The following is a 26,840-nucleotide window of genomic DNA, read 5'->3' as shown; positions in this document are numbered from 1 at the left end:
ACCTGCTCTTGCTAATTTCATTAAGCATTTCATATTGTTGATGGTCAGGTTTTATTTAAATTTTGTCAGCATATAAACAGGCCATTTAAAAGCAGTGCAGTAAAGTCATTTTAGGCAGTGATACTTTAAATTTTAAAAATATTGAATTCAATACGGTATTAGAGAGACTTTCAAAAAAAAAATCAAGTTATGATTGGCATTGAATACCAAATGCTACACTTCTTGTTGAATAAATCAGCTGCAAGCTGTATGGATTTACATTAAAAAAATAAACCCCCTAATTCTTTTATTTCTATAACTTGCAAAGGATTATTTTAGACTGCTTGTTCTCAAACCATTGCTGGCATTTCCATGCTGTTCAATGAATTTGATGCAAACACTCTTCTGTGCTCAGTTTAAGGCATGAACTGGTGATATCTATGAATAATTTTCTGTGATACTTTGCAGAAAGTGAGAGTGGTTCTAATTAATTTATAAATGGTTTAAACAATTTGTATTTTACTGATTAGCTAATAGAGATAGTTTTGGGACACTGGTGAAGTTTCTTAACTGCTGCCTTACAGGTTCCTCCTGCACCTCCCTTTAACTTGCTCACTTTCTGATGCTGGATTTCTGCATTCCTGAGATCAGCTTTAATGAGGCTGTTGGGGTGCTGGAGCACAACTGTTTGCAGGCACATAAGATTTTCTTTGAAATCACAGGTGATCTTGACATTTCCAGCAGGCAGAACTTGCACTGGTGTAAAGTTGCTGGATCCAGTCCAAAGGATTTGACTTGGATGAGTGAATAGAGCTGGACAGAAACCCTGGGAATACCTCTCCTCACTATGACTCAGAGAAGCAGTGCTGAGCATAGTCAGAATATTAAATTACAATAAAACCCCACTTGCTTTGTCATTCATGTGTTCCTCATGGCTTTAATGAAACTATGCACATGGTGGAATTGTGAAACATTTATCCCATTTTCTGAGGAATACTACCATATGGTATAACATCATGCCATTAATGTTTGGCTACCTGCATAATAAAGTTATTTATTTTTAATTGCCCTGATAATATGCTCCCATAAATCATAGTACCTGATCCTTCTGTGCACAGCCCCTGTCCATGTGTTAAAACTCCAACTTGTTCCTTACCGTTCTTACTGATGAAAAACTTTGCTATGAGTAATTTTCTATGCATATATATTAGTTTTAGATAACAGAGATTGCCTAATGAGATTACAATCAGCTGTTAAATATTTCTGACAGAAAATATACAGCACGGAATTTGGAAAACATCTGTACCTCATGATGAAATCAACTTCTAGAAGTTTTTTTTAGAAATATAAGCCTTTATACTTTGGCAAGAAATTATCCTGCACAATGCTAATAAAGCAGAATTAGTTCAGGTTGCTGCTGACAGCAAAAGGTTCTCCATTATTTCACCCCATCAGGCACACTTGGAAATTATTACAAGCAACTGCTAGAAACAAGAAGATGAACGTGAGAAAAAGTAGAGAGAGAATTTGGGTTTTGGCCCCTTGGGATGATCATCCTAAATAGGATCCCAGCTCAGTCAGCTGGGTGAATTTGCCTCCAGTGAAGCACACTTCAAGACATGGGAAAAAATTCAGACTGGTTTCCTAGGAATTCTAGGTTTTACAGAATGGTGGGACTATATTACTCAACACTGCAACAACAGAATTTTAAAGGGAAGTTCATTTTTATGAAAATAATTTGGAAGTAAGCTGCTGAATAGTAGCATGCTTTACTCACTGACATTCACAGGCAGGAGTTCACCTGGTTGTAGGCAACTGGACTTTGCTAGTTTTTGGTATAATTCTCTGTTACATCTTCCTGTGATTGCTGAGAGATCAGACAATTGGCTGAGCATTTTACCACCATGTCCAGTTGATTGTGGTAAAAAGCATTGTAATAAGTGTATACTAAAGCTCTGTTCAGTGTTAAATAATAATGGATTTGGCCCAATTTTCTTTTGGGGCTGAAAAGGAGTGAAACTGTAAAGCAAAATTCATGGTGCTGACATGACGTCCCTGTATGCACATTTTGGAGGTTTTACATAAGACCAGATCTATTATGGTGACATGAAATGAATGCTCACGAGAAGCCAGAGTTGTGAAGCAAACTTTTGGAGCACATCACCTGGTTTGTTATCAGGGCAAAGTAGTTTTTTTGTGTACTCCAAGACTTCCACCATATGGGTCAGAGACCTGCTTCAAAGACTCCAATCCCCTGATATAAATTTAAAAAATTAAGGCAGATACACCCAAATATGTTGCTTAACTATTACCATGGGCCTGCTGTATATGGATGCAAACTCTGCCATGTCACTCTCCCTCTTCTCAGAGCCAGCCATGCAAAATGCTACATTATCTTGCCTATGCAAAATAAGCCACAACAGTCCTACCCCCACCACACATATTTCATTTGATGGAGAAGAAGGGGTAAATGCAACTCACATTTCTTCAACTTGATCTGCAGATTGGACATTAAAGAAGTGGGAAATATGTGTCTGATGACCTCAGGCTATGTCTGTGCTTGTAAATAAACCATGCCAAAGATCACAGCTTGGCTCACACCCATACATGTAAGACCTCTCTCCTCCAAAACCAGGGTCTTCTCAGGTAAAAGCCTTGTTTTCTTGTAGTGAAATTGCACATACCTCTTACCCATCTCCTGATTTTTCTTGTTTAATTTTTTTGAGAGTTGAATAAAAAGTTTCCTCAGAGTCAGATAAATCTCTCTCTTCAAAAGAGTGGCACTGCAGCTTTTTTTCATGGCAATGATAAAGCCTTCTGGATTTGTTGTCCACTCCAGCAGAGACTGGTGAAAGACGATGTGATGATGACATTTCTATTTCTGTTTGGGAAGTCAGCATGTTGTACCCATCCCTTACCATCTCCAAGAAGCAGAAAGCAGAGTGCATGAGCACACTTAAGGTCTGCAGCACCTCCCACCTGACCTCAGAGACCAATGCATCCAAAATCCTCCATGCTTTGCACAAAACTAGTACAGCTAAAACCCATTCTGCAGGTTCTGTGTGTGTAGCATTCCTGGCATTGATGAAGGTGCTGCTGATATCCAGGGGTCCCAGTCATTATCACTTCTAGAGCTGGCAGTTCTGTAGGTGCTGTGGAGTATTGGGTAAAACATTTTATCCTCAGCTCACACTGAAATCTTCCCTGTCTTCTATTTTTGCCTTTTTTATATAGTTATATAACTGAAGACCAAAAATGGGAGCCTGTATTTCTACAGACAACATAGTTCCACAGGGTTCAAGCATAAACTGTCCATATTTTGCCTCAGAATGCAGTGCTAGGTAAGTTCACATCCTGTACTTTGATTAATTAGAGACACTCATTAAATAGAGCTATTCTGACTTGTGCCAAATTAGGAGATGTTTTGATATGGAGAAAAAGTTCCTAAAAATTAGACACAGCATCCTTGAAGACTGATGAAGGAATATATTCCTCGCAGTTAGCAGGGACAGTTTTTTGATTTAACATCTCTGCACATATAAAACTCCTGTCCAAGGATACCCTAAAAGTGCAAAACAATACTTGTCCTTGGAAATTACCAACTTAGCATGAACATTGTTGCAGGCATATCTGCCTATAAAAATAAAAAAAACCTCAACAAAATAAACAAAAAAATCCATATTAATCCAAAATAATTAGCTAAAATGAATCTCTTAATGGAAAAATCAGTAATCAGTAGTTCACTGCCTGAAGGAAGGTGTGTAACAAAAGATTTGTAGGTGTCAATTTCTTCTCCTGAGGGAAAAAAGTCATGGCAAGTGGACTAGAGAATACTTCCAATGCATTTGTAGGTAATAGCAATGTAGGAATGACTGACAATGCAACAAAAAGGTTCAGGTACATCTTGTTACTAAAAATGGTGCTGTTTTCCCCTGTTTTCTCTCAGACACATTCATGCTGGTGTTGACATTGCACATGGTATATGGAGAAGTGACATGACACCTGGCTCAGAACAGTGAGTCACTTCAGCCACAGACTTTGTAAAGGCACCTTGCAACTGCACCCCAAAAAACACTGAGAAACAGAAACAGAGTTAAAAATCTTGACAAGTGGGATATTCACTGGAAATAGGATTAAACAGGATAGGAGTAAAGTACTGTACTTAAGAAATACAGATGTCCATTGTAGATGACTTACAAGATATTCACCCTTTGAAGTTGGGTTTTTGTTTTGGGATTTTGTTGTTTTGTTTTGGGGGTTTTTTGTGGGTTTTTTTGTGTTTTTTTTTTTCTTTTTTTCTGTTTTGTTGTTGCTGTTTTTGGGGGTTTTTTTGTTAGAGTTTTTTTTGGGGGGGGGTTGGTTTTTTGGTTTTTTTTTTATGCCCACGGTGACTTCTGATTGCACCATCTTGATCCTGTACTTCTGTGCTAGCTGTGTGGTTTTGGGTTGTCTTTCCATTTTGGTTATGATTAAGTAGTAAGGCAAAGCAGAGAGAAGGCTGTCCCACAAGTCAGTGAGCCGATACTAAACCTGCTGCCAATGCTTACTGCACATAACACCTGTAGCAGTCCCTGTGTTCTATATAATTGTTTCACCTACAGCCTCCAGCTTCTGCCTTTTCAAACAAGGCAGGAGACAAAACAAGCAAAAAATCTGCTCTCCCAAGCAAAAATCACAACCTAAATGACATGGTTGGGTGGTTTCACATCTCTCCTGCTGTTTATCCAGACTTAAAGCTGACACTGATCTCTCCTCAGTTTTCAAGGAGACCTTACTCAGGTGTAAACCTTGTGGAAGGGTTCAATTCAGCAGACATCTCAGCTGCCTTGTCTAGATATCATTCTATCTTTATATGAATTTGCTTTCATAGACAGACACTCAAAAACTGCACCTGCACCCTTCTATGCTTCAACAGGATACAAGGAATATATAATTTCCATACTGCACTGCCTTTGTTACCTTCCCACTATCAATGGAGCAATATTATGTGTATCTAACAGGTGAGATTTCTCTTCTTAGGCTTTTACCAGAGGGATAATTTATTTTCCTAACTTTTAGATGAAAGAAAATGCTTGTTTTTTTTTTTTTTTGTTTGTTTGTTTGGTTTTTTTTTGGGAATTGCCTTCTGATGGGATTTAAACTAGAATTACATAAAAACATAAACAATATGCAAAAGAAGAGACTTGGGCTCCTCAGCCATGTTCACACAGGCGTCTGAGCAAGGAAACCCTTGTTCTGAGCCACACACACATCATTCTCCATGGACTGTGGTTTGTAAAAAGCTGTATTTTTCCCTCTTCCAACTTACTCTGAGGTCTTTCTGTGTTTTTGTCTGCTTTCCTCTCCTCCAGTTCTGTACACAGCCCATTTTTCTCCTTTTATTCTTTACTGCTGCTGTGTTCTGCTTCTTTCTTTGGCCTCTTTGCAGGATGTATGAGAGCTCGGATTCCTGCCTTCCAGCAGGAAGGCCAGCCTGCAGAGCAGAGGAACACACTGCAGGGTGTGCCCTGCCAGGGACAGAGAGCTCCTCCAAGCAGATCCTGAGACCTTTGGCTGCTGGCAGCAAAGGGAGCCACAGGGTGGGGAACTCCACGGCTCAGCATTTAGCCAGGGTCAGCTGTAACTCACACGCCCCTGGTTTTACTCACATCCATACTGAGAAAAAAACGAAAAAAAAGCCCAACAAACCAAACCTAACCAAAGAAAAAAAAAGAAAAAAAAAAAAAAGGAAGAGATCATAAAATGTGTTACTACTTAAGTTTGCTGCCAAAACATTGTCCTCAACAGTTTATGCTGAAAAGAGAGGAGTCTTTTCATCCCCAGGTAAGATCAAGCACTGATGGAAGTGAGATAAAGAATGGGTCACAAAATTTTGCTGTTTTTTGGCATCTATGTTTATTAAATCTGTCATTATAACAATTAGATTTTCATTTGTTCTTGTCTTACCTATTTTGTCTATCTGCTGATAAATATTATACAGCAGGAATATAGGAATGTGAGTAACATTTTACCCATATTCAATTATGCTACACTTCACCTTTCTCAGATTATATTTAATTAAAATTAATGGCTTTCACAAACCACTCATAGTTAAAGGGCAGTCAAATAAGGAAGAAAAACAAATGTAATCTCTGACTCCAGGGTATTCATGCAAGCCCTGTTAACCCACTGATTAAATTATCCAGCCTTGCATAATTATTCCTGTTCTATGAACTTGTAAATAAAGGCAAAATGGTGGCTTTCCTCGTGAGTCCCAGCACAAGGAGATCTTATCCATTAATTTCTACTGAAGCTTTAAAAATATTATTGTTAGAATGTTAGTATTTTGCCTTAACATTCATAAAGTTCAGTCAGGACTATTACATTTTAAATCAATTATGGTGTTCTGGCAGGGTACAAGGTACAAGAGATGACATCTAAGTGCTTCACATTTTAGACTCCATGGGAGCACCTGTATTTCATCAGCTAGCTACATTTTTATTTAATATCACCTAATAATTAACCACTTAATTGGACATTTTTCTTGATACATATGAACAGATTTTGGTGTTTGTTTAAAGGAATAACTACAGAAAAAGTATAATGGAATACAAAACCTGTTGGATGAACAATCTTTTCCCCCACCCAACAGCTCTGTCTCCTTGAACCACAGTTACATGGAGTAAGATCCAAAGTGTCTACATGAAAAGGCTACATCACTACTAATAAATTGAACATGCGCAGTCTCTGGCCAGTGGGCTGACTTGCATGATGCGGCTACAGCCATGTCCTTGCTCCACCTCTGCCTCCAGAACAACCCAGTCCCAACTGGCAGAGCAAAGGCTCAAGCTGTACATAGACCTTGGTGGGTTCTCAGGTCACAGGTTGGGAGCATGGCTGAAGAGGCTCTCAGTCCTCACCCTGTGTCCTGTAGGGCTGGAATGTCTGCATTCCAGAAAGGCTGTTTGTTTATCCTGTCTAGATTTATCTAGACCACATTCCTCTAGCTGCTTACAGGCCATCAGTGTGGGGTAGTATCAAAAGCCTCATGGAGGCAAATGAACTTGATATTGCTGCTTCTTCTGTGCTTCTTCCTTCTGTTAAGGAAACTACTGCTTGGACATGGTCTGGCACAGTCTGTTATCTATGCAGGCTTGTTTTCACACTCCTACCTGACTTCTGAGGAAGGGCAGGCACATGACACCTCCCCTTTGGAAGTAACTACACACTGTGCTAACCCAGTTCATCAGATTCCTTACAATGAAATTTATCAGGCCCAATCCACCTGAAGATATTGCAATTAGCTAAGGCTGGGAAGCATGGAATCAATATTTAAGGATATTACTTGCAGTGTATGAGATCAGCTCAGCTGGTCAGTGCAGGGTGTTAATAATACCACAATTGTGGGTTTGATGCCCATATGGGCCTTTCACTTAAGAGCTGGACTTGATGATCCTTGTGGGGCCCTTCCAACTCCAAATATTCTGTGATTCTGTGATATCTCCTACTTGCTGTGGGATAACAGTGAATAAACCCTAGCTAATGGACTGAGCAGCAAGTAGCACTACAAAGCTCTTCTGATACCAGGGTTCTGTTTTCTCATCTCAGTATTGTGCCACTGGAAGCATAATTCCTTTCCTTTCTCCATCCATTTTAATGCTTCCACATTTTTAATATTTTATGTTGAGAAAGTTTATTTCTCTATAAATATCTCCACTACTATCAATGTAGAAGTAGAGTATCTCTAGCAAGTCAATGCTTATAGGAAACAGTCTCTGTTTTTAAGCATTCCAAAGAGCTGAACTGCTCTGCAATGTCTCAAGTTCACTGCCTAGTTCTAGAGGCTTTTTGTGGATTTTAAATATTTCCAGGTCTCCCTGTCTCTGGTTGTTTGCATTCACCTCTCACATTCTGATTTCACTGTTTAAAGGGCAAGGAAAGTTTACCGAATGGAAAGACCTTGGAGTCTACAATATCAAACAGCAGAGTGACCTCAAAGGAAAACATATTTCATTAAAAAGAAAAAAGAGTTTCCTTGCAAATCCAGCTTGTTTTAGCCACCCAGATCTGCCTTTTTGCTGCCTCTGTGGTGACACATGTTTTATATGAATCTATATTAAGATGAATTTTAACCTACAAATAACTAGATACAGCTATGCAGTAGGAGGGAATTCCTACAAGATGATGTAAGGTTTTTTAAGCAGTAAAATTAAAAATAGCACGTAAAACCTGACCAGTAGATTTGGATTTGAACCAAGGCAACACATTTGGGAAACATTATCAAGTTTATCAGGGGTAACATATCACAGAAAATCTGCTTCTGTTTATATGCCATTTATTATTCATTTTTGACATTTCCCTTTTTTCCTCAACCTTTTTTACCCCTAAGCAAATATATGTTAGACTTAACTGAAATGTGAGATAACAGACCAGTCTCTTAGTCTTCTTTCTCTATAAGACAAAAGCAGATCTGAGTAGAAGTAAAATAAAAAAAGTTCTATGAAATATAAGTACAGGGGGAAAAAAGTTGCCAGAGTAGGTCTGGTAATAAGGGAGAAATCTGTCTCACAATGAAACCCCAGAAAAGATAATTGCCTAATAAGATTAAACTCAGGGCCAAACTGTCCTTCCCTATGCTGTCTTGCATTTCATAATGTATAAATAGCACATGAAAGCCTTTGCTTCATGTAACACACCACATGTGTGATAAAGGCTGTTTTTTATGTCTAGGACACTTATATTAATGGGATTATGCCAGCAGAGAGTTCTTTGCCCAGGGTTGGCAGAATGTTTGCAGTTTATAGTAATCGAGTCCAACCCAGGGAAAAATACAAGCAATAAAAGCAATTTCACTCTTATGAAACAATCCAGTCCCCCAACTTTAGTTAAAAAAATTCTCACACCATCACAATAAATTTTGAGAATGAGCTGTACGTTTAGCTGCACCTGATCTGATCAAAACAAAGGTAATCATTACAAGTCAGCTTAAAGCTGGTCCAAAGTCAGACAAGATTCATGCAGTCTTTCTACTGAATGCAAGTTGAAGCTCAATTTTGAATTCTTTTGTAATATTTTTCCCATCAGTCATAGTGTGTAAATTTCTTGGATTCCAATGCAAAATATCAATATTTTTGAAAGCTGTTATTGAACAGTGGTTTGTTTCAATGCTGAAATCTCCAGCTGAGCTGAATGTTTACTATTCTTTGTTATGATGAGGAAAAGTTTTGGAGTGGTTCAGGAGCAAATCTTTTCTCTGTGTTCTCTAGAATTCACACTTAGACTTTGCTCTATCAGCAAACACTCCTTACATCTCAAAGAAAACAAACACAGTAATGGGCATAAAATGGGGAATATATTTGTTTTAAAATGCAAGCAAATCCCCAGAATATAATAATATAAATAGATGTTATTTATATTTGTTGTTTAGTTTTATTTTAGTAAGTGCTGTTGTTTCTAGAATCTATGTGATAAAAAAGCTCTGCGATTTTATGAGTTGCTGCACACTGTGGCTGATGTAAATGCTTTGATTATCTATTGAATAGTTCCATTTGAACAATTATTTGTAATTAGAATTAAAAATTACTTGTAATTACAATTAAGATTCTTGTTATTAAGACGTACAATGAGAGCAGAATTGCACCCAGACTTTACTAAAGAAATGCTGGGTAACTCTCCACTACTGCAGCAGAGCAAAAAACTTGTGTTTTGGCAAATGTAAGGTAACATGTCTTAAAACGTGGTATTTAGAGGACATTTATTCTAAGTGGATACAGATGGAAGTGACCAGAGAGAGTAAGTCAAAGGAGTTCCTAGTAACCCAGTAAGGTTGAACTGCTGACCCCTGTTGAGGAAATTAGCATTGCTGGTGATGCTGTCAGGTAGCTGAGTGCTACTAGACAGAGAAGATGATTTATAAGCACACATGAAGAAAAAGGTACAACTTTTAAGAGTGAAGAAGTTTTGCTTGACCTTTTTAAGGTTTATTTTCAGCTTGGCAATTTGAAAGCTAATGACTCAAACAGACTTTGAATCAGATCCTCAAAGATAAACTAAATTAGAATGAAAACCATGTCATTTATTTTATAATGCTGCTTGTGTTGCCTCCCTCTTGCAGAAATCCCAGAACAGGATAGCAACAGATACTGGTCAAAGCAAAAAAACTTTCAGATACTGAGAACACTTAGATGCTTTGATGCCCCTCTTGAAGATGAGTGTAAGAGCTGGTATTTCATTTAAGGTAATAACCCAGGTTCTCCACAGGCAACAGTGGAGAGACAGAGAATGGGGCTCATGCGAATCTCATGAGCTGCAACAAGAGCAAGTGCTGGTGCTGCACAAGGGTTGGGGCAACCCCTGGTGTCACTCCAGGCTGGAGGATGAACAGATCCAGAGCAGCCTGGCTGAGAAGGACTCGGGGGTGCTGTGGGTGAGAGGCTGGACCCAGCCATGTGCCCTTGCAGCCCAGAAAGACAAATGTGTCCTGGGCTGCATCCAAAGCAGCGTGGGCAGCAGGGGAGGGAGGGGATTCTGCCCCTCTGCTCTGCTCTGCCCTGGTGAGACCCCACCTGCAGTGCTGCACCCAGCCCTGGGGTTCCCAGCACAGGAAGGACATGACCCAATTGGAGTGAGTCCAGAGGAGGCCACTGAGATGATTTGAGGGATGGAGTGTCTCTTGTGTGAGGAAAAGCTGAGAGAGTTAGGATTGTTCAGCCTGGAAAAGAGAAGGCTCTGGGATGATCTAAATGTGGCCTTCCAGCACCTGAAGGGAGCCACCAAAGAAGATGGAGTTTTTACAAGAGCCTGAAGTGACAGGACAGGCAGGAATGGCTTCAAACAGAGTAGGTTCAGTTTAGGTATTAGGAAGAAATTCTTTAATGTGAAGGTGGTGAGACAGTGGAACAGGCTGTCCAAAGAAGCTGTAGATGCCCCATCCCAAGTGTTCAGGGCCAGGCTGGATGAGGCTCTTGAGCAGCCTGGTCTAGCAGGAGGTGTCCCTGAGCACTGCAGGGTGGTCAGAACTGGATGAACCTTAATGTCCCTTCCAACTCAAACCATTCTAAGATTTCTAGGGACAAATTAGTCTACCCTAACACAAAGAACAAGGGTCTTTAGAGGTCTTTCTCTCCATACCCTTTGGAGGACTGCAAATGCGGTATAATTTGCTACCTCAAGCATTTAAAACCTATGGGTGTTCCAAGTGCTCTGCCTTGAAATATCACATGAGTAAGTTTGTAACACCTATCACCTGTATTTTCAAGATTGTGTCAGGCAGGATAAAAAAATCCGTGCTTCAAACAGCGCATCAGGTTAGTATCTATATAAGCAAAGCTGTGAAAGAACTGATCTATTTCAAATGGAGGCAAAAATCCATTTTCTAATTTTGAAAAGAGAATTCAAAAAAAAAAATACTGCCATTAAAAAGAAGGTGAGAGGATGACATTTTAGGAACTCTGATACCAGTATTATGACCATGAATTAGTTTCACTTTGCTCTTAAGATCAGGGAGGTAAATGACCTGACACTGCCATGTCTAGAACACTATCTTTCATTTTTATGCTTTTTGACCCATAAAGTCAATAGAAGATGTCCCAGAATTATTCCAGCAGAAGTTTCCAATACAGTTGTGATACAATTGAATGAAAGCCCCAGGAGAATTGAACTTTTCACATACATGCAAAACCCCACGCTGACTTTGGCAAGGCCAAATTTCTGCTGTTTCCTGGGCCTTTTGTTTCATGTGGTAATGTTCTCACTAGTACCTGGCATGAAAATAATCTGAGTTAAATGGAAGCCAGTGCCTTTCAAAGCTAAACCCCACAATGTTTACTTGTTAGACTGGCTAAATTTTATTAAGTATGGCATTTCAAATTGTACTTGGGGTCAAAGACAAATGAAATTTTTTTTCTTCTAATTTAATCAGTATGAAAGAACTAAGAAATCTCTAACTTTCCAACATGAACAGAGATCAGTTTCTTGGACACCTGTATCAAACTCTAACAAAATTGTTGTCTTCTCAGCTCAGTTACACTGCACCTCTTGATTTAAACTACTCACATACTCAGGCAATATCTGTAACAGTAAACCCTCAGTTTCTATTTGAAAAAAACAAAATACAAAAATACTGTTACTTGTTTATAAAATAATCTTGTCTCAGAAGTAATATTTTTCAACAAAATAATTTAAAGTAATTTTCATGTAGCATGCATTTACTTTTGCTGATTCTATTTAACCTAAACATGTATCATTTTAAACTCTGGTCAATTATATAGTAAATGACAAGAATAAAGAAAAAAATTTGGTCTTATCTGTGTATCTAAATTAATTACAATTGTACAACATATAATCAGAACAGTGGGTCTCAATGTGAATCTGAAATCACTGAACAAAAGGAATCTTAAGCTTCAAATTAAATAAAGCAAATGCCAATCTGACAGGCTGTGTAAAACAAATGTGGCATTCACTCTGTAGTTTCAAAACACAGCTGCAAACAGGCTAAGTCAGTGGTTACAAAAAATCCCTCATTGTATAAGTATCATAGACATTACTATGAATGTATACCTGAATATGGGGAATTCAAAATTAATCAGAACAAATATGTTCATTTAATTTGATACACAAAAAAATCTCCACAAAATCCTTTAATTAGGTTGGTTATATACCACAACTTTTCTTTCCCCAAACTAAAAATTTTCCCAGAGATGTAATACCTCCTTCAGTCTTATATTGATATAATTCAGTATCTCAGCAACTAGAACCACACTTACCTGTTCAGTAAATGAATCTTAGACACCTAATTCAAGTCCCCTGGAAGGCATCTTATTTGGGAAGGTTTCTATTAAAGAGCATTTGAGCTCTGCTGCTGCACATTATTTAAGCCTGAGTTTAATAGTCAAAGTGCCTGTAGTTAAACACAGCCTCGTATGCAATACAAAAAAAAAAAATTGCCTAAACAAAACCAAAACCAAACAAAAAGAAAACAAAACCAAAACAATCTCCACCTTACATGAAATGGATCCTCACAGGATGAGAATTATCACAAGCTGTAATAGCACTTTTGATTCAAGCCACATACAAATAGTCTAGCCTTAAAGTTCTGGGAGCAATTTTAAAATGTCAAAAGGTATGTCAAATTCTTAATAACCAAGTCTACATACTTAATTGTCAACAGCCAAAATACGCAAGACAAGAGGGTTATATTAATTCCAGCTCGAACCCAAATTAATATGTGCTGGAAAATAATGTTTCTTCCTCCTTAACTAGGGAACAGTGCTTGGTTGGCCTGTATTTTAACTATATACTTATTTTCTAGAACACCTACTACATTGTTCATTTTAGCTTTATTTTCAAAGCAGTTCAGCACAGGAGATCTCTGCAAGACTATCATGTTACGCCATTGATCCTCACAAGGAGAAGACTCAATTTGCTCAGTAATAAGCAACCTGGGTCAAAGGCCACGACTGAGAAAAGACAAAGGGCATTGTTTACACCTGTGTCAATCAGAAAAAGCTCTACTGAAGTCCATTGAGTTATATTTGACTCAAATCCATATGAAAAACTTCTGTGTTTGCTGAATCTGAATTATGTGGCAGCCAGGAATTCACATTTATTAGTCTGTACCAGGAAGCATCACAGACTGCTACATTAAAATACTAGTTTGCTACACTGGCTTTTTAATCAAAACTGGGTTTTATTCTCTTATTGGCAATTCAAATTCATGTCACTGCTTCAGCCTGCTCACTTGCACTGTGTTACCTAGTGTGCTGCACAGTACGAAGTAATAGATTCTGTAATTTTGGATAAGAGAATTCATCTTAGGGAAGGAAACAGTAATTAGTGTCCTACATTTTAAAGAAAAAGAACCGAAATTCTACCTCCTCCAACTATTTGCAACTACAAGCAAACTTTTGGATATGCAAGACTGTGTATTTCTTGACCTTTGATGTTCAAAGAACACTTCTAACAACTAAAAGCATATTTCTGACTACACAGCCACAAGATGATTTACAAAAAAGGCTTGGGAATTTCAATTTAGCTTGTTCAGGGAGCTGGCTGGAAGCATTGCATGGAATACAACCCCAGAGATTTGTCCAGGAGAACTGGCTTCCTTTCAAGGACCATCTCCTCCAACTTCAAGAAAGGTCTTTCCTGACAAGCTTGAAACCAAGTAAAGATGGCATGGTTGGACTTAGGAAAGCTAAGGCCCTTCTGAAGCGAAATTTGGTGAAGGACATGAATGTCAATAAAAAAGGGATTCTATAGATATATTGGCATCAACAGGAAAGCTACAGAAGATGTCTGCCTGCTGCTAAATGAGCTATGGGATCAGTGACAAAGAATACAGAAAAGATCAAGGAATTCAGTGTCCACTCTGCCTCAGTCTTTTAATGGTAGGATTTGCCTTCAGGAATCCCAGGCCTCTGAAACCAGGAGGTCTGAAGCAAGAGAGACTTAATTCTGGGCAGATCATGGATCAGGGTGGGAACACTTAAACAAGCCAGACCTACACAATCAGTGAGACCTGATGGGATGCACCGTAAATGTGGAGTGAGCTGGCCAATGTCTTGTTTGTCTTGACTTTAAGGCTTCTGGCCCTTTACCTTTCTCATAGGCAAACTGGTGAACTCTGGATGAGATGAACTGGGGTGTACTGAGAACTGGCTGCACCCTAAGCTCAAAGGAGATGTCATCAGCAGCACAAAATGCATCTTGACAGTCACTAATGGTGCTCCCCTGTGCTTGGTACTGGGATCAATACTATTTAACAGCTTCACAAATGAGCCAGAGGATGGGGCAGAATGACTCTCAGGAATTTTGCAGCTGATACAAGACTGGGAGGAGCTGTTGAGACACCAGATGGTTGTGCTGCCATTCAGAGGGACCTTGACAGACTGAGAAATGGACATCTGTACTGCTTTGGTTCAGATGTGGCATGAAAATGTGATGAGCCATTTCCCAAATGGGGATCTACTGAACTGACACTGTATTGTCATAGGAATATATTGATTACACCGAACTGATCAAGAAATAAATGGAGGAGGGTGAGGACAGATTATTTAATATGAAGAATTTATGTCCAACATTGTTTAATTCAGTACCAATGTAAGAATGCAAGCAACACAGAGAGGACTTCTTGTTGGTTTGTAAATTTTAGTAGACATGGAAAATGTAAGACAATTTATCTGAGTGACGTGGTCTACCAGAGACCTGTAAATGCAATTTCAGAAGCTATCTTTCATGACAGCCACTCAGTAGCAGCAGAAAGTTTAGAAGTCATATATCATGTTTCAAACACATTCTATTGTTCAAAGTGACAAATCATAGTCTTTCAAATTTATACAACCTTAAAATAGTATTTTCTTCCACCACAAGACCAGCAAAATTTTTAGGGCTCTTCTGAATCAAACTATTCACACTTATTTATGAGCATTTTGAAGTTTGAATATTATGAGGCTTAAATATTTTTCATACCACAAACATTTACTCTTACATAACAATGAGACAAAATAAGAAGAAGCATTGACAAAATGGAGATCAATAACTTTGATCTCCATTAGTCTATATGGAACTTCTTCCAAAAGGTATTCATTTGAATTTATCTTACAATTAAATGAATAATCCTCTGGTAACCTTATTGATTATAAACACAACCTGAGCTGGCCCCCACAGGTCAGGATGACTAATGTGAAGATATAAAAGTCAGAGAAGGGATTCATGCCCTCAGCAGTATCAACAATTCCCCTTGGCCATGATGACAAACAAGTGCTAATATATGTCAGAAAAACACAGGATTTTTTAAGTGATGTGAGGTTATATTGCTGTAGCACACAAGTGAAACAAGTGCTTTTAGGACACATAAAGGTGAACCTACTATATACTATATGATCCAAAACTTTAAATGAGGTATTTCTCAACCTATTTATGTTGTCACTAAATATAGGGAGTCCCAAAGCTTGCTGTACCAAATTTTTTATTATTTCAAACAAACTTCTGTACAAAAACATCAAAGCAGGCCAAGAAATCCCGTGACTTCACAAACAGCACATGACAACTCACAGTATGCTTTAAGGTTTACATTTTTATTATACAAGTGACAAATAGTTTTTCTCTGGGCTACTTAAAGATAAGACTTCATTGTTTGACAAAAAATTGCAGGTAAGCATATATTAACTTCAGTTACCAAAGCTCAACAGAATGGCCTGTCATCCACCTAATTTACCTAACTGGAAGTGACTATGAACAAAGCAGGATTTTCCCTAATGTACATTTTTTTTTAAATGTCCCCCCATTAAAAATGGAGCCTGTAAACAGTGGATTTGTTACTGTGAAAAAAAGTGTGGTCATTGCTTTCAGAAAAAGATCTAATGTGAGTGAGTTCTACCTCTCTCCCCAGAAAAAGAAAAAGATCTAATGTGAGTGAGTTCTACCTCTCTCCCCAGAAAAAGATCTAATGTGAGTGAGTTCTACCTCTCTCCCCAACAACATCATAGCAACCAGCTGCTGCACCTGCAGGGGTGTGACATGAATGCTGGAGTTGTGGTGCTGTCCAGCATCAGGACATGCATGACATTGGCACCTGTGGGTTCTGATCAGGTCTGAGAAACCTCACAGGGGTTGCTCTGCTCAGAAATAAACTCTCAAGTTAATCCCTACTCCAGAGAACTTGTGACATTAATACTGTTTAAGGACTGAGTTCAATGACACAGTTTGTCACAGTGCAGCCGAGTTCCAGCAGACTAAATGCATCTTCAAAGTCTTAAGGTAATTTTTTAGAAGAGATGTGCATGAAAATTCCAGTGAAAGCACACAAACCCTGATTTATCTATAGGGGGATAAGCAAATGCAAATCTGAATCTGTGCACAAGCACTGGAGTTTCCACACATACATGCAAGCAAAGTACACAAAATCAAACACATTTTCTGAACGTGACCTCTGCAAGAATATGTACAGCAACTGCAGACCACCCAGTAGACACACATAACAGAGCATGAGCACTTTGCTGCTTTTGGCAAAGTATTTCTATTCCATTAACTGGAAAATTTACCAGAAAGTAAGAACAAACAACTCAGCAAGGAACTTAACTTTTTGAAGTATCAATCACATCTCAAAAGCCAGTGAAGAGCAGTCAGCTGATAAATATTTCTGTGTTGATTCTGAGTCATCTAATGAATAACACTACCAGGAACATAACGGAGTTCCAAGAAAAGATCAGCTCTTAATTTTAAACCATCCCTAGTCTGATGCAGCTGATATGACACCAGGGAAGTTTGCTACAGAAGAGTGTACTAGTTTAGATCAGCCAAAAAATTACTGGCTAAAGCTGTCTGGTAGTTAATGTTCAGTGTGATATATTTACACTGACAAACCTTTTCCAGTTAAGTCAAGGCATTAGTATTTTCCCTTTCCTTTCTAAATCTAATAAAATTATACAGAGTTTTCAAAATCTATCAATGATCTTTAGGCATATTTTCTCTTCATTTATACTGCATCTGAAAAAGGATATTAATTTCCTAGGCTGTTGAAAGGTATGGGTTGTACTTAATTAAAAAGGTAAAATTACCTGTTTGAAATACATTTTTGGATGCCAGACAGCACATAATCCATAAAATCAGGTGGATCTCCACTTATTACAGGAAAGACAATGCATTTTATGAGTAATGAACATTCAGGTATTCTCCTATTCATACTAGTTTGACAAGATCCTAAAACTGACCAAAAAACTGTGCACATGTTCTTCAAAACATACCAAATGAATTTTGCTTTCTCTTATAGTAACTTTCTTCTTCTTTAAAGTTCCTTTTCTGTGGTACCTTTGACATTTCAGTTTGATTTCCATTTTGTCTTCACTACTACTTCTCTGATAGAGAAGGTGTTTAAGGATTAAAATGCACAGATAAACTGTCTTAACTGAAGTATCTAAGTAAAAAAGTATTTTAAAAGTCAAAAGATAAAGGCTGGAATAAGAACTTAGGTTGCACTATATAAAGTCAGTCAGGTTATGAACAGATTTATATATTTTAGCAATGTGAAGAAAATGGTTATGTAAATACACACAAGTATTAACATCAAACTGTATTAAATTATGTAAACATACACATCTTCTGTGATCAATACAAACATCTACTTGTCTGTGGGTACTACTGCAGCATAGCTCGAATTTGTTTTGAAGTAGATTCATCATTCAGGTGTTTTGTAGTGAACCTAGAAATTGTAAGTTAAAACAATAATTTATAAAATGAACAGAGACAGGAAAAGTCTGAACACTTGAGCCTGTTTTTGAAATCAGCACAGTTCAGTTACACAAAGAAGGAATTTACATGTTCCTCTACTGATCACTGGAATTTAACTGGCAAGAATCTGGTGCTCTTTATCTTCTAAATACCCTATGCAATAAATTATTCCCTGCTAAAAGGTGGAGAACTGTGGCTAAATCCTGTCTGGTATCTGCCTATGACATTGTCATAATCTTGGGTCAAAATTATCTCTTATTTTTTCTAGTTAAAAGCCTCAAAATAAGCAAAATAATGAAAAGACATAAGAAATATGGTAAATACTAAAATCACTTAGGAATTTAGACTGAATTTTGGCATAATCTATGACTTTAAGCAGTTTTCTTAAATATTCTGAGAGGACTGAAGAGCCTTAGTGTGTTTTTTTCCATTTAAATCCAAGCATTCTCCACTGTTTATGCTAATAGGGAGACTGATTATAACATAAGCTTGAAACACACTTGATACCTGTACATTTAACTCCACATCAAAAGATATGATAAGCAAGTGTGGAAGTGCAGCTCTCCCTTATACAAGCATTCAACAGCTACAGAACTCAAAACAGCTCTGAAAAACTTGGGTTTGACAACATTCTCAGCTTCAGAGAAGTATCAGACCCCTCTGTGTCTTCCTTCCCAAGTCAGCACCATGAACAGGATTGGGATTTAGGATGCTGTTTTCTTGAAGCTGAGTAATTTAGCAAGATTAAAAAAAAAAAAAAAAAAGTCTTACTAAGATGGAAAGGGAGAGGGAGAAGGGAAGTACTTAGGGTTTGAGAAATAGAAATCTGACAATCTGACACTTCATTTCTAAAATGTTCTATAGATTCTGGGGTATTTTATATAGTAAATCTTAGCTAGGATATACTGTTTAAAATATTAACATTTATTGTTTATTCAAATGAAATGAAATGGGAAGAAATTAATATTTAAAAAACCCAGGTGATGAAGAGGAAACCTGAGATGATAATCTTATTAAAGCAATGTTCTAAAGTGAAGAATCTTAAATATAAGGAGATTGGGAGAAAAACAAAGAGGAATTTTCTACGGCTGAATCACACATACCTGAGAGCATTCAGAAGTCCTTCCACAGAGTCAGGTGGTTGTTCCTTTAAAACTTTTATGCATCCCTTCATCTGGGAACAGAAGCATGCCACTATTGAACAATAATATATGAATTGCACTAGCTGAAAACAAGGAAAAAATTCACCATATACCGGTAGGTTTCTTTTCTTACTGAGTTTTAATGCTGCTTTACATGACACAATAAAAGCATTACAACTTATTAAAATTATCTCCAAGTTAAAAACTTAACTTTGGAGAAAACATCTACTTTAATAAGTGTTTGTAGAGAGTAAATTATATATCAAGTGTCTATATTTTAACTTGCACACATAAAGTAAAAAGCCAAGTAAAAATTACAAAAATCAAAACTATCTGATACAAGCTGAAAAAAAAGAGATTTTGTGAGTTCTGTGTCATTGCTGTTAACTCTAAGAAGAGATGTTTCAACTCTGACTTATTTTTATGTTTGCATACAAGGAAGTAATTTTCAGTACTCAGTTTTTAGTTGTAAACCTAACCAGTGACAACTTATTCTTTGTTTCATAACTAGTGGTTAAAAATTTAATCTAAGAAGTCCATGGTTCCATGGTGTTGATTTTAACACCACACTGAATGAACATCTTTGTGGAGACTGTAAAAAATAGGCTGAAACTCTGTCCAAATTTACAAAAGGGGAAATGAAGCAGAGAAAGCAGGAGTAGAACTTATTTGACCCATTGTACAGACTCCCTAGCTAGTCAATAGAAAAATAAGGAATTCTTCTAACCTTTTCAGAATATATCTTCCCCACTAGTACTTTTTTCTTCCCACTGCTATGAAGACATTGAATCTAGCTATTCAGAAATTAACCTAGATTAATTCCATCTTATTCAAAATGACAAAGACACAGCTGAGTCAAGATTTGAATCCTTTAATTTTCCAAGTCACATTGGAGAGCTAAATCTACATGTAGAAATTTCTTTGCAGCTGAAGAGCACCTCTGCCTTATTAAGGAAGCAGATGACGAAACAATTTAAGTCAGGGTCCCAGCAAAAATTAGTCAGAAAATGTAGCTCAGCATTCCTGACAGGGAGCAGCCCAACAAACACTGCTCACTGCTCAACTACACTTTCATTTCTACCTGGAAAGTGTAACTAGCTTTGCAAATACCAGATCAGATGAGATTGTCAGGCTAGCACAGTTACTTTTCCTAAATTTGAGAAGCTCAAGTCTATGTGCACATCACTCAGTACCGGTTTACATGCCTCAGCAGGTCTGATCAGACCAAACCAAGCCAAAGGGCATAAAAATTCAAACAACTATTTTTCATTTCTGTTAGAATCGGAATACCTAAACCAAGTAGGATAATGTTGGGGTTTAGGATTCTTCCTTTTGTTTCTTTCTCTCAAGGAATTTTTCTCCCATATGTGTTGCTAGGAGACAATAACGACTGCATACTCAAGAGAGACAAAAGTTGCCACAGCTAAGGGGAGGAGAGCAGCTGGCTACCCTCTCTTTTTACTGGGTGTTTCTCTGGGAAGAGCAGAGACACAACGAAAATTGGATTGGGAAAAAGGGGTTGGGTGCAGCCCCCAGCTCTCGTGTACTCTGGGCATTCAGAGGGGAGAGAGGCTGCAGTCGCTCTGAGAATTCATCACCATTGCAAGGCTCCATCTCATGCTGCCTTTCTTCTACCGGGAGCGGCTGTTGCACTGGGACCTTATCAACACCGCACCTTATTAACACCCCACCTAAGCAAAAAAAGTACTCTTCCCATCTGCTGGGGTGCCTCAGGACAAACCCCAGCATGCCAAGCCTGCCTTTCCCCTGCCCTACTCGGAGCCAGGCTGTGGCTGCCCAGCCCCTCTGTTCTTTCGGCTGCACTATAGCCCTGCACGCCCTGCCTATCGGGGTGCAGGGCGGTTCCAGCTACAGCTGCAGAGTTTCTGATACAACTCCTCCCTCCACCACCCCAGGACTTGCGCTCCTTCCTGCCATTCCAACCTGCCGCTCCCGAGGAGCCACTGGGGCAGTGGGATCGCTGTCCCTGGGGCTTTGTACAGATCGCTTTTTACCCTCCCGCCATTGCCGTGTGCTCCCGAGCCCGCGCCACAGCGCCCCCTGCAGCCGCGGGGGAATCACCGCACCCGCCCTGCCTGCCGGGAGCCAGCAGTGCCCCTGCCGGCTGTGCCCGGAACTGCACCCAAGGGAACAGCGCTTGGAAAGCGGGAACTGTTTGTTGGGTTTTCTGGGATTTTTCTTTTGTTTGTTTTTGCTGCCATTGTTGTTGTTTGCTTGCCTTGTTATACACATATACACTAGTAAAGAACTGTTATTGCTTTCCCCGTATCTTTGCCTTGCACTTAGTTTCAAAGTTATAATAATTCAGAGCGAAGGGGTCATATTTTCCATTCCAAGGGAGGTTCCTGCCTTCCTTGGCAGACACCTGTCTTTCAAACCAAGACAGATGTCTAAGCTAGGAGACTGCCATTGAGAGCTTAAAATACAGACTCCAGTCTTGAAAGAGTAAGGAAAGGCTAATATACTCCACTGTCCCTGAAATTATCTTGAAATGGCTTGAATGGCTGAAGTGAATAATTTGGAGAAAAGAATTGTTTACCACAGTAAAACAAACTCATAATCTGAAATGTTAGGAGATTTTTTGAATTAAAAAAAAATCATGGAGCTAATCACACAAATCAAGATTTGGGACCATGTACTCATTTTTTAAAACTGAGTCGTACATCCCCTGCCTCCCATTTACACCTACGTAACTTTCCTGCATGATGACAGGGCTTTAGGATAAATGTGAGAAACAAAGTACACACAATGTACATTTGATCCTATCAGAATTTCATTTGTGTTGCCTCTGTAGGCAAGAGACTGAACCACCATTCAAGAAATCTGCATTCAAGTCCCAGGCTCTATCTGTTTCATGACCTTGAGCAAATCTATTCACCTCTGTGAAAAATCTTTCCCTCTGTAGAGAGTCAAAGAGGAGACGTGGCAAAATTCTGGTATCTACAGATGCAAAATGCTAAGGAGGACCCAGTGTCATGGAGAGCAATAATATATGGTTTTTTTCTTCTCTTTTGAAGAAGTCTCTCATGTAAATCGAAAGACTTGGCATCTTTTTCATTATTAAAAGCTTATTTCTGCTGAAAGAAGTGGTGTGTGAGATTTAGGTTTGTAAAAACATGTAGAAAAGACAAGAGTACTCTTTTCATGTGTGCCTGCAATTTCTCAAATGGAAAAATAAGACTGATTTCTCTGTGACTGGCCATGCCAAAGATAAAACTGAAGGGTCATTATCAACATTGCAACAGTAACATTTCAGTTCTGTTACTTCAAATCTCAGACAAAGCAGAGACAACATTGAATATCTACTTATTTACAAGAGAACTACTGCCAAAGATGAGCATTTCAGCATCGATTTACTACATGATTTAAAAAAAAATTATGGCCACAGAACATATTCCAGGCTAAGTGTAATTATACAGTTGGCAAAAAAGCAGAGGTAACTAAGAAAAATTATTATGTGTCTGTAAAAAAATAAAAAGGAAAAAAGCTGGTCCTTATTTTATTTTCAAACAAACTGATGTATTCAAGAGCACAGGTGAAGACAAATTCTAAATTGCCATTCAAAAGTAATTAAAATTATTTCTACCAAGCATAAGCTTGTGCTGAAAAAGAGCTGCAGACTAGTACTCAAACCTACAGAGTATTAAAGAAAGGCTTCTCTTACATCAATCTTTGATGTCTTTGAGAAAGCTCCCACAGGATGAACGTGGTCGTACAGGATAATAACTCCCACCATCACTCGCATGCAGAACATAAGGGTCTCTTCACTGGTGAATCTACTCCTGTACTCTCTGGAAGACAGAACAAAAGAAATAGACATTCCAGACCTTTTACTAGACAATTTTAAAAACTATACTGGGAGTGCGTGAAATCTGAACCAGAAGTAGAGTATATTTTAGGGTTGCAGATGCACATTAGTAAGACTCTGAATATCAGTGAATTCTGTAAGCCCGTGCCAATTTACAAGAATGGTTAGAGAGCAGATAGATGTAAACCTCTCATCATACCCATGCACAGCTGAGATCCTCAAAATATATGTGATGATGGCTACATAGAAAACTTAATGAAATATAATGGAGACTGATCTGAAACACTTCAGTTTAATCTCAGAAACACCACATGCCAGGACCTCAAAGGAAAGCCACTGCTTTTGCTTAAATTCCTACTTTGGAATAGTCCAGTGGGACTCAAGTTCAGCAGCTGGGAAGTTCAGGGCTTCACCAAGATTGATTGCAACAGTCATGCTCTCTCTCTCTCTCTCTCTCTCTCTCTCTGTGTATTGGAGTACCTCTCAGTCTACAATGACTTCAACTTTTATTCTTCCACAGCATTGTAACATGAACAGACTTAAAGGTGACAGAAGTTTTGATGTGAAAATGCCTGATTAACCCACAATTAGAATTAAATATCAGATAATCTTCTAGATGACTCACAACTTTTTTCTCTCCTCTTGCCAAAAAAAGAGCTGACTCGTAAGGCTACTTTTCAATTACCACGTCTATGATGTCTCAGGATTGTGAGATGAGTCCTACCCCTACAGACACTCCTCCAGAATCTTCATGAACAAGCACAAACCTCAGGAGTTCTACCCTTTACATGGCTCCATGAACAAATGACTCATAGGCAGAAAGACTACCTTGACTCTATCTTATATGTGTTTTCCAGTTGAAGAGACATCTAACCTAAAATATACTCCACTAAATGCATAGCAAAATAAAGAAACCTACTGGCTATTATTGCCTACACTAGCAGATATGAACACAATTGTACAGCTGAATACATTTATATGAATGAAAATTCATACAGCTGATTTTTTTCCTATCTAGAATAAGACGGCTGCATCCAAAAAAAAAGATCTATTTAAATGATCCTTGAAATAGCCCCTGTGTATTTGCTAAAGTACTGCCTGGAAGAGCCAAAATCTTGCCCTCTGTGTGTTAATAATTGAGCAGCATGGGCAAGCAGGAGGCCTTTTGCCTGGTTAGACAAGACACAGACACTGAAGCCTGCGAGTGCATAAGATTATTCCACTGTATTTTAACCTTTTGTGAAATGCAGGCTGACCATGTAAGCTCTCCTCAACAGAACTCAACACTGACTAATGAAATATGTCATAAGGTGATAAGAACAGGAGGCATGGCTTTCTAACACCAGGCCATGCTTTTTATACAAAAGAAGTAACAACTTAAGGCAAAGATACAGGAATTCACCTGGAAAAGAATGTATTATCCCAAGTGGCTAATTAAAATATAAGTTCTGTCATACAAACCCCCCAAGATTTAAGATAAAACTTACGGCGTTTCCAACATGACTTTACATACACTGGCCATAGTACTAAGACAGTCCGTTGTATTTTCAATTGGTAATGTTTTGTTCTGGAAGGGTAAGAAAAAGGCAGTGTTCAGTAAACTATCTTGTAAAATTAAAATCAAGAATGTCTGTGTTAGACCTTTTCCCCCTTTACATACTTCTGATACAAAATGTGTTGTTGCATTACTGAGGGTTTTCAGCATTGGTGTGGCCTCTGCATAGAACAGGGACATCCTATTGGCCATTTCATTGTTCACTTCATTCTCAATGTCTAGCTGATAAAAACAGGAGAAAAAATAGTCAGTAAAGCTCTTTAAAATCTTGCCAGTAGCAAGAAAAAGATGCAGTACATGCTCATGTCAGAAAGCAGATTGTTACTTGAATAGTCCTCTCTAATCACTTCATCCGGACTGCTGATTAACACTCAGTGTGAAGGAAAGAACATGACAGCTACTGAATCAAAAGCAAAAACTTTACCAAAAATGGCATAAACGCATCCTGATAAATAAATACCTCACTGCATGCAGCACATCAGAGTTTATTTACTTACATGCATGTTGTTTATTCTGTTGCGACTTATTGTCCGCCTGTAATAACTGAAGTCATTCTGAATTGCTGGGTTTCTCATCTTCCAGGAAGAGAAACAGGAAATAATCAGTTTTGGTTCAAAATACACAGCAACAATCAACATATACTGAAAGACTTTATTAACCTTAAGTTCATCAAAACGAAGAGTAAAATGTAAGATTTCTGCAAACTCTTTTGCTAGAGCCTGTTCCCGTTCCAGGTGCTGAGTTGGAGTGTAGGGAGGGCATGTCAAGGATTCCAGTAAACTCTGCAGGGCTTTCTCTGAATAAAAATCAGAAGCATAAATTGTAGTCAGTCCACACCAAGTTTTAGCTACATATCTAAAAATACTGCATTTGAAGGAAAGAAACCCTCCAAACATGCCAAGCCCTAAAGATGTTTTTTCTTACTATTCTGAAGTGAGAAACATTAATTAAAGACACCTGCCTCTTCAGGCACTGCCATTTTCTCTCCATTTTGTATCATTGAATTATTTTCCATTTTTGTCAGCCTTTATCTGGGATCCTTATCAAAAATTCTAGAGGAGGCATTTTTCTTGCATTCAGATATTCAACACTTTCATCCTCCTCAATTAGCCATTAGCTCAGTATAAAGATTATTCTGGCATCTCTGTTACTAAAAGTGTACTCTTAGGCACTGATAGCAATATAAATCAGCTTCTGTGCCTGTAATTACTAGCATAACTCAAAAAGTGAAAGATATAGTTAGAGGATGTTGTAGAAGAAACCCCTTGCACTAGGAGCCCTCTCACTTCATACATGTATTTTCATTCCAGTGTCCTAATTCAAAGAGTAATTACATCACCTGTGTTTGTTGGGATGAAAAGTGAGTGTACAACACATCCAACTTTGGATTTTCACCCTGTAAGAGAGTTTATTGATACACTTTCCCCATTATCCCTGCTTTTAAAAAGTCTCAAAATATGACTGGCTTACATTCCTTTAAAGCTCCAGGTGATCCAAATTACAAAAAATAAATTGCATTAATCCAACATGGACCAGAGAAGTGCAGAAATGTGACAGGAAATAGAGAAAAACAGTGTAGTTTTATAATGTTTTTTGCTTGTATGCTATTTAGGTAATATAGACAAACTAACAAAGTATGAAATTAAGATTGAAGAGATGCCTTGATAAATGCAATTACTGTTAAATGTCCATTGATATCAAACAGAAATAATATTAACTCTAAAAGTCTTTTAAAAAGTTTGTGGAAAGACAAAATTTCCTCTTTCATTATATAGAAGAAACATATAAAATGGAGATACTAAAACAGGGCTCACCTAATCTGAGTGAAAACTCATAAAAGCGCTTTAGCCTTACAACCAGGGGGCAGACTGAATTCCATGCTTTTTCTTGCAGCTGGATATCATTGGGATTTTGTATTGCCTGAAATGAAAATATTACTGTAAAGATCTGTGATAAATAAATAACAAGCAGGGGATGGTTTGGAATTTTCCTATATTATTTTAAAAAGTATTGTAAAACACAGAAGAATTCTGAAAAATTACATTGCATAGGATTCAAAAAAATACCATGTTTTTCACCTTCCCTTTTCCCCTGTAACATACTAGTTCAAAATAATTCATTACAGTGA

The 26,840-nt window shown here is 38.1% G+C and overlaps 1 protein-coding gene across 9 annotated transcripts in view; it reads right to left on the bottom strand.

The window, feature by feature from the left end:
* Positions 1 to 15,908: 15,908 nt before the first annotated feature.
* CYRIA (CYFIP related Rac1 interactor A) overlaps positions 15,909 to 26,840 on the bottom strand; it is a 56,781-nt gene continuing 45,849 nt past the window's right edge. For 6 of the 9 annotated variants that reach the window (XM_066547187.1, XM_066547183.1, XM_066547190.1 and 3 more), the window contains 8 exons: positions 26,527 to 26,632; positions 25,372 to 25,508; positions 25,210 to 25,287; positions 24,818 to 24,934; positions 24,645 to 24,724; positions 23,014 to 23,140; positions 19,290 to 19,411; positions 15,909 to 18,157 (listed from right to left, as the gene is read on the bottom strand). In XM_066547187.1, coding sequence (XP_066403284.1) covers positions 18,094 to 18,157; positions 19,290 to 19,411; positions 23,014 to 23,140; positions 24,645 to 24,724; positions 24,818 to 24,934; positions 25,210 to 25,287; positions 25,372 to 25,508; positions 26,527 to 26,632 — 831 coding nt within the window. In that variant the 3' untranslated portion in view covers positions 15,909 to 18,093. The remainder of the gene's footprint in view (positions 18,158 to 19,289; positions 19,412 to 23,013; positions 23,141 to 24,644; positions 24,725 to 24,817; positions 24,935 to 25,209; positions 25,288 to 25,371; positions 25,509 to 26,526; positions 26,633 to 26,840) is intronic. The other 3 variants (XM_066547189.1, XM_066547191.1, XM_066547188.1) reach the window with 1 other exon arrangement.

This window comes from Molothrus aeneus, chromosome 3, assembly GCF_037042795.1.
Source record: "Molothrus aeneus isolate 106 chromosome 3, BPBGC_Maene_1.0, whole genome shotgun sequence".
In the NCBI taxonomy this organism is placed as follows: Eukaryota; Metazoa; Chordata; class Aves; order Passeriformes; family Icteridae; genus Molothrus; species Molothrus aeneus.
Note: the sequence above shows the minus strand (reverse complement) of the source record. Positions and strands in the feature narration are given on the sequence as shown.